We start from the raw sequence: 12,718 nt of genomic DNA on the forward strand, positions 1-12,718 counted from the left end.
GTTGGAAGTTGGTCTTTTTTGGGTATGTTGGGGAATGTAAAGGGAAATAGCTCTTTCTGGATAGTTTTCATTATCTTTTGGGCTTTGGAGCTCTCTCCTTAGCCGACATACGATGTAATCATCGGGGACTCCTGGTCCCTTCTTCATGTTTATCTTGTATGATTCATCAATATTTATATATATACTTGTCAATTTAAAAGAAAGAAAGAAATGGTTGGTAATTAATGTTCAATAGATTTACAAATTATTAATTTTATGACAACATTAGACATGGCATATATGTTTTCCCCACTCGAATGAGGATTGAGGACACTATACAATCAAAGATAGGAATCAAGAGGTACGATCAGAAGCTGTTCTCTACAGTTAGCCTGAATCTGAGACTTTTCCAAATACGATCCTTCCTCAGATCTGGCTCAACAGTAGAATAGGAAATGCACAAAGATTGCAGAAGTAGGTGAGTGAAGAGAATTAGTCCCAGATTTTGGAACAAAATGCAAAGGAAGTAGAAGTGTTTTATCTCTACCTACCTAACTAACTAATGGATGGTATTTATGGGTGTCCCTTTGTATTCTGATGTAAAAGTGTTCTTGTCCTTCCACATTTTAACAAAATTTGTGAATATAAATCGTTGTGCAAGAGTGGGAGGCCCCTCTGCCTTGCTTCTTTTAGCTAAATTTTGATAGTTCCAGCATGGGGAACCCTGGTCCTACCGGTGTTGGTGGTGTCTTGCATAATGACCGCAGGGGAGGTGATTTGGGCCTTTACTGGTCCCATTGGCTTTTATGGGTGGCTTTTTTGGGGACAATCTTTATTACGTTTTTGGGTTAGATTTGTACAGTTTTTTGGGGATAGGATTGATCATAATCTTTTTGTAATTCCTTGACACGAGTTGTCGATGGAATATGTTGAGGGTTTCTGTTTTAACCCTGTACTAGGTTTTCTTCAAAATCTTTGAGGAAGATTACAAAAAGTGGAGGGAGATCATTAATCTTCGGAGGAGTTGTTTTCAAGCTCTTTGAGACTCTGGTTAGGAAGGTTTGTCTTCAAGATCTTCGAAGAAGATCTCACAAGTTGTTTGGAAGTTCTGTTGAAGGCGTTCTATTCAAGATCCTTGAGGAGGATCGCAAAGTTTGTTGGAATCTTTATGGGTGCTGATTCAAGATCTTCGATGAAGATCGCAAGCGTTCGGTTGGAAGTTGGTCTTTTTTGGGTATGTTGGGGAATGTAAAGGGAAATAGCTCTTTCTGGATAGTTTTCATTATCTTTTGGGCTTTGGAGCTCTCTCCTTAGCCGACATACGATGTAATCATCGGGGACTCCTGGTCCCTTCTTCATGTTTATCTTGTATGATTCATCAATATTTATATATATACTTGTCAATTTAAAAGAAAGAAAGAAATGGTTGGTAATTAATGTTCAATAGATTTACAAATTATTAATTTTATGACAACATTAGACGTGGCATATATGTTTTCCCCACTCGAATGAGGATTGAGGACACTATACAATCAAAGATAGGAATCAAGAGGTACGATCAGAAGCTGTTCTCTACAGTTAGCCTGAATCTGAGACTTTTCCAAATACGATCCTTCCTCAGATCTGGCTCAACAGTAGAATGGGAAATGCACAAAGATTGCAGAAGTAGGTGAGTGAAGAGAATTAGTCCCAGATTTTGGAACAAAATGCAAAGGAAGTAGAAGTGTTTTATCTCTACCTACCTAACTAACTAATGGATGGTATTTATGGGTGTCCCTTTGTATTCTGATGTAAAAGTGTTCTTGTCCTTCCACATTTTAACAAAATTTGTGAATATAAATCGTTGTGCAAGAGTGGGAGGCCCCTCTGCCTTGCTTCTTTTAGCTAAATTTTGATAGTTCCAGCATGGGGAACCCTGGTCCTACCGGTGTTGGTGGTGTCTTGCATAATGACCGCAGGGGAGGTGATTTGGGCCTTTACTGGTCCCATTGGCTTTTATGGGTGGCTTTTTTGGGGACAATCTTTATTACGTTTTTGGGTTAGATTTGTACAGTTTTTTGGGGATAGGATTGATCATAATCTTTTTGTAATTCCTTGACACGAGTTGTCGATGGAATATGTTGAGGGTTTCTGTTTTAACCCTGTACTAGGTTTTCTTCAAAATCTTTGAGGAAGATTACAAAAAGTGGAGGGAGATCATTAATCTTCGGAGGAGTTGTTTTCAAGCTCTTTGAGACTCTGGTTAGGAAGGTTTGTCTTCAAGATCTTCGAGGAAGATCTCACAAGTTGTTTGGAAGTTCTGTTGAAGGCGTTCTATTCAAGATCCTTGAGGAGGATCGCAAAGTTTGTTGGAATCTTTATGGGTGCTGATTCAAGATCTTCGATGAAGATCGCAAGCGTTCGGTTGGAAGTTGGTCTTTTTTGGGTATGTTGGGGAATGTAAAGGGAAATAGCTCTTTCTGGATAGTTTTCATTATCTTTTGGGCTTTGGAGCTCTCTCCTTAGCCGACATACGATGTAATCATCGGGGACTCCTGGTCCCTTCTTCATGTTTATCTTGTATGATTCATCAATATTTATATATATACTTGTCAATTTAAAAGAAAGAAAGAAATGGTTGGTAATTAATGTTCAATAGATTTACAAATTATTAATTTTATGACAACATTAGACGTGGCATATATGTTTTCCCCACTCGAATGAGGATTGAGGACACTATACAATCAAAGATAGGAATCAAGAGGTACGATCAGAAGCTGTTCTCTACAGTTAGCCTGAATCTGAGACTTTTCCAAATACGATCCTTCCTCAGATCTGGCTCAACAGTAGAATGGGAAATGCACAAAGATTGCAGAAGTAGGTGAGTGAAGAGAATTAGTCCCAGATTTTGGAACAAAATGCAAAGGAAGTAGAAGTGTTTTATCTCTACCTACCTAACTAACTAATGGATGGTATTTATGGGTGTCCCTTTGTATTCTGATGTAAAAGTGTTCTTGTCCTTCCACATTTTAACAAAATTTGTGAATATAAATCGTTGTGCAAGAGTGGGAGGCCCCTCTGCCTTGCTTCTTTTAGCTAAATTTTGATAGTTCCAGCATGGGGAACCCTGGTCCTACCGGTGTTGGTGGTGTCTTGCATAATGACCGCAGGGGAGGTGATTTGGGCCTTTACTGGTCCCATTGGGGTGGCCGATGAGAGTCGACACGGGTGGACACGCGTGTCGTGTCGTACACAGTAGGACAGGTGTGTCAGCAATAAATTTGAAGTGTCAGCTAACTCATAACAAATAAGATCATAAGATTATTTTAGTTTGATCTTATTTGTAAATGGTACATGAAGGCCTCTTTGGAAGCCATTAATTATATCATTATTGAAACTAGTATAATCCACTATTTACAAATAATCATTTTAGGATACCCTAACCTCAATCCAGGTTGGATAACCTAACCTCAATCCAGGTTGAAGTGTTCTTTTATTATATCATTTCTTCTAGTAGATTTATTCTTGGATAAGAACTTTCATCTACTCTAATAGGGAAGGAATATGTGTGGACTTTCTGGCCTGCTACTGTCATTTATTAGAATTAGAGCAGTCTCCCAATTCCAGCTGAAGTTGTAGGATAACAACTTAATCTATTTAATTCCTTGCCCCTTTCCTGCCCAGTGAATTTCATATAAAGATCTGCCATCATAATTTGCTACCCATATGCTGTAACTCTTTGCTTTTTCAGAGCATTCCAATTTGAAGATTCTTAGTACTTGAAGTGGTGTCAAAAGAATTACTGTTAGTTATAGATCTCTTTGAGGTTTTTTGCAAGTTGGATATTTAAATTCTATGCATGGAGACTTTCAAAAGGAAGCTAAATGGACAGGATACTCTTTTGGTTCAATTGTTCAGTACTCCTTTCCACCATCATGTGTTGGGGAAGTTGGGCGCATGGGAGCACCCTCTAGAAGGGAGATTGGCCATGGAATGCTTGCAGAAAGAGCACTCGAGCCTATTTTACCTTCTGAAGAGGATTTTCCTTACACTATACGTGTTGAGAGTACAATCACTGAAAGCAATGGCTCGTCAAGGTGAAACCTTTTCACTGATTTTATTTCTTGAATGTATTTCTAACTGGAGCATTTTTTTATCATATTCATTGCAAAGATTTGCAAACATTATCTTTTATGTTGCTTTCTCCAGTATAAATCTATCACACACTTCTTTGTAGAGTTGGTGTTTTAACAACTTAATTTGTATGACTCAATTGGCAGTATGGCATCTGTTTGTGGGGGTTGCTTAGCACTGCTTGATGCTGGTGTTCCTGTGAAGTCCTCTATTGCTGGCATAGCAATGGGTATGGTTTTGGACACAAAAGAATTTGGGGGAGATGGGACCCCACTTATTCTCTCTGACATTAGCGGGTCCGAGGATGCTTCCGGAGATATGGATTTTAAGGTCTGACCTTGCAATGGTTCTGTTCTTTCCAATTAAGATCATTAATTGATGCATTAAATTTGTCCTCAGGCCACTTGATATACATTAAAAGAGCTTTGAAAACGATAAACATTGTAACAAGTTATTTTTAATATTGCAGGTTGCTGGTAATGAAAATGGTATCACTGCATTTCAAATGGACATAAAGGTCAATATACTTCAAACAAATACTGCACTTGTCACTACATACATTATTCCTAGTGAACTCTAAGATAATTGATTAGTTGGGTTGATGGTTTATTGTTTTTTGTATTTTGGTTCTTGTTAATTGATGCAGGGTGACGACTTTAAATTACTATTGGTGCACTTGTTCTTATGACAGGTGGGAGGAATCACTTTACCTGTTATGGAACAGGCACTTCTACAAGCTAGAGATGGACGAAAACAAATTCTTGGTAATTTGAAGTATCTTTTCTTATATTGCATTAATTTTCCTCAGTAACCAATGTATAGGAGATTGATGGTTAGTGATGATTAGGCGTTATTTAATATTACCGGGCAACATGTGTTGAGACCATATTTGACTATATCTTATTAGCAGGTATTTATAGGTGCTAACAGGAAAAGGGCGGCCCAGTGCACGAGGCTCCCGCCATTGTGGGGTCTGGGGAGGGCTAGATGTACGCAGCCTTACCCCTGCTTTGCAGAGAGGCTGTTTCTGTGACTCGAACCCGTGACCAGCAGGTCACAATGGAGCAACCTTACCGTTGCGCCAAGGCTCGCCCTCTAGGTGCTAACAGGAAAAAAAATAAAAATAAAAATTACTTTTATGCATAAGCTCAAATAAATAAATCATCTCTAAAGTATATGCATGGTGTCTGTTGGGTGTTATATAATAGTACTGGGGAACGCAGATTGAGACCATATTTGACCATATCTTATTAGGATGTATTTATAGGTGTTAACAAGAAAAAAAAATGCTTTTATGCATAAGGTCGAATAAATAAATTATCTCTAAAGTATATGCATGGTTTCTGTTTACTACTTAAAGCACTGTACACATAGTTCAGAAATATATTTCTAAAGTATATGCATGGTGTCTGTTTACTACTTAAAGCACTGTTCACATAGTTTAGAAAGACTAGGCTTTACTGTCAGTCTGGTTTCACCTACTGGTAAAAGTGTATTTTTCGTGTTTAATCTTTTTCTAAGGTCGATTAATCTTTTTCTAAGGTCGATTAACTTTAGCCTTTACTTCAGCCGAAATGTTGAAGTGCTCACCTCCACCATCAAAGACGCTTTCCATGTATGCCCCTCTAATTCATGTTATGAAGGTATATTTTCCGGCTTTTTTTCCCTTTATGGGTTCAAACTCAGAATACAGAAATTTTCCTTGTCCTATGTGCTTGAACACAACAACATTCTGCTTTTGCAGGTCAAACCAGAGAAAGTGAACATGATAATTGGTTCTGGTGGAAAAAAGGTGAAAAGTATCATCGAAGAGTCTGGAGTGGAAGCAATCGATACACAAGATGATGGCATAGTAAGGCCCTGTTCATTTGGGATTATGCCAACCGATTGTGAGTCCAAAACCAATTATTGGCCTCAAAATTAGACTTAAATTTAAGTCCAATAATTGGTTTCAGACTCACAAGTCACAATCGGTTGGCATAGACTAGGACAGTCTACTTCAACTTTGCCTATCTTCTCACTCTATTATTGCTACTTTATGGGATTGTGGTTTCACAGGTTAAAATTACTGCGAGGGACTTACCAAGCTTGGAGAAGTCAAAAGCCTTAATTACCACTCTGACGATGGTTCCAACCGTGGGTGATATTTACAGGTTTGATGCTTCTTGGCTACAGTGCATTCTAATAAAGTTAATTTATTTAGAACACATCCTTAATCTCAGCTACTCAACTTTTCCTATCCCACATAAGTTGTCTAGAGTTTCCATACTTTCCACCAGCATATCATTGTATTACTTAATTTCAGCTACCTCCTTTACGTCTTATCGCTTGGAAAAGAAAATGAAAAACAGTCGCACAATATAATTTTTTCTTTTTCTGAACTTAAATGGTTGTACTTCTTTTATGTTTTCCAATGATAATCTAGTATCCTTATTTGAAATAGTTTTCTATTTAATTTTTCTGATAAATAGGTTTAAAGGGCACAAGTTCCAAGTCATGAGACAATTGACCTACAAAAAGAACTGATGATATTAAATAACTAATCATGGCCCATTTATTAATATACCAGCAAAAATCTCTGCCTGGAATATCCTAATAACATCAATTGTTACTAAAAGTAATGTTTTCCACGTTCGTTATGACAAAGTCTTACCTGGGCCAAAACTACTAAGCATTCATTCTGATTTGACGCATTCATCAGTTTATGTGTTCAAGTTAACTATCTGGTTTTTAATGTACTTGTAGAATGTTCAAGTTATAGCATAATAATATATCTGACTCTCTGGTGTGATACTCAGGAATTGTGAAATCAAATCCATTGCCCCTTATGGAGTTTTTGTTGAGATCGCACATGGACGTGAGGTATCTGCTTCTTCCCAACATTCCTAATTACAACAAATCTATGCTTTTCATGAACGAAAGGCATAGCTTTCTGGTTGATCATTTGGTTTTAAGAGCTTTAAGCCCATATCTCAGTTGGAAGGTTCTTCATGTCACTACCATGAGGTTGTGGACTCAAAATCCAGCTTAGCTACCAAAGAGAAAAAGAAACTTTGTTTAGGGTCCAAAATTTCGTCACTTATTATCATGAAGATTATATTTTTCTTAATAACTAAAGAAGTGCTTTTTATGTTTAAATCAATTTCATGTGAGATTCAGAAACGGAAAATCACTGGAAACAAAGCTTCTCATTTGGTGTGTTTATTGAAGCATTCCATTGTGTATTTGATATAGGGGACTCAGCCTTAAATTAGCTCTTCCACCCATGTTGATCTGTCTTATTTATATGTTCGTAATTTTTTTACATATAGGACAAATTGGCATGGTGGAATTGCCTTTTTTGAGGGTGGCAATACCTGACCATGTATGTCGGCAAATAAAATTGTTTTATTTTATCATCAGTTAGATTCTTTTATCTCAATGGACCATCTCTTAAGTTGTCAGTGTATCACAAGCTTTATCCTCTACAGGGGCTCTGTCATATTAGTGAGCTGAGTTCAAATTGGTTGGCGAAGGCTGAGGATGTAAGTGTACATGATTTGTCCATCTAGTCTGATCAAGTTCTATGTTATCCTTACGAAAATCATCAAAACATTGTTCAAAAGCTCAGGCTTGACTCAGAAATTGGTCTAAATTGGTCACAGTTTTCAATTTCAGTCATCTGAGTCCCATAAAAAGAATTGGAGTTTGGACTCAGTACGATGGACCGATCCAAACTGAGTTCCAACTTCAAGTCAATGAATGAGTTTTTGGACTATGACAATATCTTTCTATTAGTGATTTGCTCATTTGCCTCGTTTACAGGCTTTTAAAGTTGGAGACCGCTTAGATGTCAAACTTATCGAGGTTAGTGACTTCTTATCTTTTTGTTTGCATTTGCAATTGCCTACTGATGTTGGCACTACCATTGTTAATAATTGCACAAACGCAGCTCGGTTTTTCTTTTTTAAACAGCTGTCAAAGGTTATTTCAGTTCCCAAAAAGCTCTCAGAAGCCTGTCTTTCTTTTTAAAAACAGATGTCAAAGGTTATTACAGTTCCCAAAAAAGCTCTTAGAAGCCAATTAAAAGATGAGCTGAGTTTTTGCAATTATTAAAACATGGTAGTGCCAACATCAATAGCCTTGCAATTTTCATGTGAAATCGATACCTGAAATTTTAGAACTGTGTTTTTCATATTTTAGTGGTGATTGGTGAAATGATATAAACCTCTATAGAATGAGCCATAGCTTTTAGCGAAAATTTTCAATGCTGTAACTCCAAAAGAAATGGATCTTGAAAAAGTTATAATGGGGGAATTCATAAACAATCAATCTTCATCATTGTATCCTTGATGGCTTTTGCTGTTTTACCTGAGCCCAGGAAATGGTGAAGATAATTGTGTTCTCATAAGATAACATTTTGGTCTAACCTTTCAATAGTTAACGGTCAACATAAAATGTCTATTTCCTTTTCTTGCATGTCATAGCAATGCACTTCAACCTGAAAATTGAATTTATAACAAGAGTAATTCAGCCAATGCTAAAAAACTTTCTGCTCTATCTCCAAAGTCTGCCAAGTTAACGGTTAGGCTGGACTCTTAATTTCTAGTCCAAGTTCATTTTAGTTTTTTTTTTTTTAAAACAACTCCAAGCTCATTTTAGTTTTGGTGAACAAAAACATCACAAAGCACTAAGCATGCCAGACACCAAAACCAAGGAGACTACTGGCTTCTCTATCTAGAGGAAACTTAATGTCAGATCCAAACACATTAAGAAGTCACTCCGAAATCTTGCTTTGTCAAACAATTGGCTGGTTGCCAATCGTCAAACTTCTGTAATAAGTGTTTACAGTCCTAAAATACGATGAATAATTTCCAATTTTGATTATTCCTTTTCTAGCAGCATGTTCAATGTGCTCTGTAAATCACCGAACATATAAATTCCTCTTTATACATGCCATTCAAAAAATAATCTCTTAATATATTCTTAAGATACAAATGATGAGCCATGACGGCTGTCTATCGCCTATGGTAGAGCATTTTACTGGCCACCGGTAGGAGCTGAGATGAACAAAATAAGTTCACCAAGATCATTTATAAGATACATACAAAACCAGCCGTTCACCAGCATGGAAGAATGCTGCATTGAAAATCATTTCATTACAACCAACTGGTGGCAGCTGCCAAGTAAAGTGAACAAATGAATGGATGAGGTTCTGAATGGTTCCATCTTGACTAAATATCTCCTTGATGGACTCTCCTACACCGCTCCTTTCTTATTTTCCTATTGGTAAATTGATATGTAGCCTTTCATAGAGCTTCTAGAATTTACGGAAGAAAACATTATGTTTGATTACTTCCATGTGCTCCAGATAAATGAAAAAGGTCAATTGCGCCTAAGCCACAAAACACTACTTCCGGATGCAACCCAAGAGAAAAGCAGTGGCAAGCAGTGGACGAATAGCACAACAAAGGAAAATGTACCACCCCAAAATGCCATCGAGAAGGATGCACCAGAAAAAGTAGCAGGCGTGCCAAAGGCAGAACTCGCAGGACAGCAGATGGGTCAACCCCAGGATAAGGGTGCCCCAAGAAAAGTCACAGGCTCCCATAAGGAAGTAACATCTGACAAAGATAGTACACCTGAGAAAACTCTACCAAAAGAGAAGGTTATCAAGAGATTAGGTAGCTCTCCTAAAGATGGGCCGTATATTAACAAAGATAGGCAGAAGAAAAGTGGCAGTAATGCAGTTACAGGCGTTGCATCTAAAGATGAGGTTAGCCTAGTGAATGGGGAAGCTCAAATTGGGTAACAAACATTGATTTCTCTATTTAGGGACCAAAGGTAATGGACATCTCCAAATAGCCAAAATGGAAGAGCAGTGAAAGATCCTTTGATGCTTACAGAATCCAGGTATGAAATGTTACTCATTAACTGTTATTGGTTTTTTTTTTTTTGGGTTTTGTTTTTGAATGGTATAAGGAAACTCATTTACTGTTATTGTTGGTACGACTTTCTACAGGCACACCACACACACACTAGCAAAAACATCGAAGTCATGCATGAGTCATTTTTTTATGAATTGAGGGGCACATTTTTTATCCTTATATAATGGCTCTGCTTGCTTTTTTTTTAATCTTTCTTTAAAATGCTCTCTTTTTCCTTTTTTCCATTAAAGATCTGATTTTTTCTTATTTATAAATTTGTGTCAGATACAAGATAAGCAACCTTTGTAATTGTCTCACCGGGGCCACCGTTTGTCACCTTCTGTTGGAAAGTGTTTAGGGAATGATACTAGACACTCTAGACACTTGTCCATACACCCTCAGATTTTACCCATACCAATTACCTTAGATAGACATTTAAACTATAAAAAGTGTTTAAAAACTTGGCTCGGACAAGAACTTGGCCAAAGGTAAAAACCGAGTAGACTCGAGTGAGTCAATGATTTGAGCTGTGGTCTTTAATCTGCGCTGTACAAATTATATTCAGTGTTACCAGAAAATGGAAAAAATATGCTCTCATCCTGATAACCATGTGTCTCTTGTGACTTTTTGAAGGTATTCAATTGCTTTGTAACAGAGACCCTTTTCTAAAGTGCATTTCTATGTTGAAACACACTTGATACTGCTGGGAGGACAAAACATCTTGTCTTTTTTCCTGTTCTATGTTATACATTACTTCTAATGTATCCTTATTTAGAAGGACAACACTCTGAGATCCAAAATATTGTTTCTGAGATCTTGTTTGCTGATAACAAGATGACACTTTATCAAGGCTTGACCACATTCACTCATCTGTGGACCAACCATGTGATGACCATGTCTATATAAGCAAAATGCTTGAGAAAACAGACCCTATGCATGTATCTTCCGATGATTTATTGTTTTACAAATGTCATAGAACCTTGTGTCAATACAAGATATTCAATTGATGTCAGACTTACCCCAATTTTTTTCCCTGGGAAAATTGCCATTTATGATGACCGATATGTGTTTTATTCCTTATTCCGAACATTTAAGTTGATTTCTGAAGAGTAAAATTGTTTTTCAGGTGCTAGTAAAGTGACAATGTTCATGTGGAGAATAGTTGCAATAAATCATCATACTTTGATAAATTTGACATAGGTTTGGTGTCAGGATGGGTAAAAGTTTAAAGTCTATTAGGAAGAAGGCTTTAGCATTTGGATTGCAGGGAAAACATTTGTTTAAGCTCCGTTTCTTTCGACTTAAAAATGGGCGTAAAATTCATTTTATGTTCTAAAAATAAAAAAAATTATGCCCAATTTTACGTCAACGGAGCCTAGGAAAAAAAATAGTCTTGAGGTAAATTTTTGTTATTTCCACAATTTAAAGGGGAAATCTCACCCCCCCCCCCCCCCCCCTCCCCTCTCACAATTTCCGATCCAGCAAAAAGTTAAAAATGGCAGCTTTTGCTGGATCGGAAATCAAGGGGGGAGGGTACCCTTTATGTTTTCACGGTCGGGCACCATATAAGTTCTCCCTTAGACATTTAAAACTTGGGATGTGCTAGGGACCATCGCAGAAGGCATTTCGCAGGCAGGTATTGCATGAGAGAGCAGCCACCTCATTAATAAGACAAAATCTGTTGAAAAGTGAGCTTACATGGCTGCTCTCTTATGCAATAGCCTGCCTGCGAAATGCCTTCTGCTCTCTTAAATCCCACTATCTTTAAGACAATATGCATGCCTTATTGCCTTGTCTGAGGAGAAAATCGAAATAGAAATTAGAAGAAAAAAGAAGTTTGTAGAGAAGAAACATGAATCAATTTAGGATTTTCTGCTGTGGTAGTGAAGGAAACTTCTTGTATCCTTCCCTACATAAAATGGTTTTTTAAAAATGAGCAAACGACTTAATACACTTGATCCCACTACGAAGACCACACTTCTCAATATAATTTCGAAATAAACTTTTAAGAGGTTGTTTCACTTGTCCAATATGGGGAACGAATGAACGATGGAGATGTTTATGGAAGAAGATAGTTTATAAAATGCGACTCAACTAGCTGGATACCTCTTAAGACTAAAAATGAAAGAAAAAAAAAAACCCACAAAAACTACACTGAAAATGCCCATATCTATGAACATGGAAACTCAGCTTCAATTTTACACATATTTTATCCAAGTAAAAGTGCCACTATTGGAAGGTGAAACAACCTCAACTTTTAAACTTAAAATGTCAACAATGCTGTTTCACCTCCATCAATTCATGACTAAGCGCGTAGCTGAGAAATTAGCCTTTCATTCTCTTTGTGAAAGGCTGGGATCAGTCTCACTAAAAAACATGTTTTTTAATCTCAGCCTTTTCACAAAAGAATGAAAGGCATGTACCTTCAGATGGGTGGCCTTTCATTCTCTTTGTGAAAGGCTAGGATCAGTCTCACTAAAACACATGTTTTTTAATCTCAGCCTATTCACAAAAGAATGAAAGGCATGTACCTTATGGGTGGCGGTTCGAGGGACGATTCAAACGGTGGACTTCCTTAGAAAGACGAAGATAATTATAATTGATCCTTGCGCCTTATGTATTGAGGCGGGAAAATCAATAAATTATATATTTCTACATTGCAAAACAATAAGGGATGTAACGACACAAAAACCGTATCGGGCTGTTACCACAAAGAGAAG

At 37.2% G+C, this 12,718-nt stretch overlaps 1 protein-coding gene across 4 annotated transcripts in view; it reads left to right on the forward strand.

Moving 5' to 3' along the window:
- RIF10 (polyribonucleotide nucleotidyltransferase) overlaps positions 1-11,056 on the forward strand; it is a 78,161-nt gene extending 67,105 nt beyond the window's left edge. The window contains exons 14-25 of one of the 4 annotated variants that reach the window (XR_013254345.1): positions 3,877-4,055; positions 4,239-4,422; positions 4,562-4,609; positions 4,784-4,856; positions 5,662-5,735; positions 5,837-5,944; positions 6,151-6,245; positions 6,891-6,954; positions 7,563-7,616; positions 7,897-7,938; positions 9,443-9,984; positions 10,632-11,056. Coding sequence is in view for 1 of the 4 variants with exons in the window: in XM_077391856.1 (XP_077247971.1) it covers positions 3,877-4,055; positions 4,239-4,422; positions 4,562-4,609; positions 4,784-4,856; positions 5,662-5,735; positions 5,837-5,944; positions 6,151-6,245; positions 6,891-6,954; positions 7,563-7,616; positions 7,897-7,938; positions 9,443-9,883 (1,362 nt within the window). In the remaining 3 variants the exon portion in view is untranslated. The other 3 variants (XR_013254344.1, XR_013254346.1, XM_077391856.1) reach the window with 3 other exon arrangements.
- The last annotated feature ends 1,662 nt before the right edge of the window (positions 11,057-12,718 follow it).

The sequence above is a fragment of the Tasmannia lanceolata genome, unplaced genomic scaffold (genome assembly GCF_043159265.1).
Source record: "Tasmannia lanceolata isolate RefF3 unplaced genomic scaffold, GAP_Taslan_0.1 ptg000012l, whole genome shotgun sequence".
Lineage (NCBI taxonomy): Eukaryota > Viridiplantae > Streptophyta > Magnoliopsida > Canellales > Winteraceae > Tasmannia > Tasmannia lanceolata.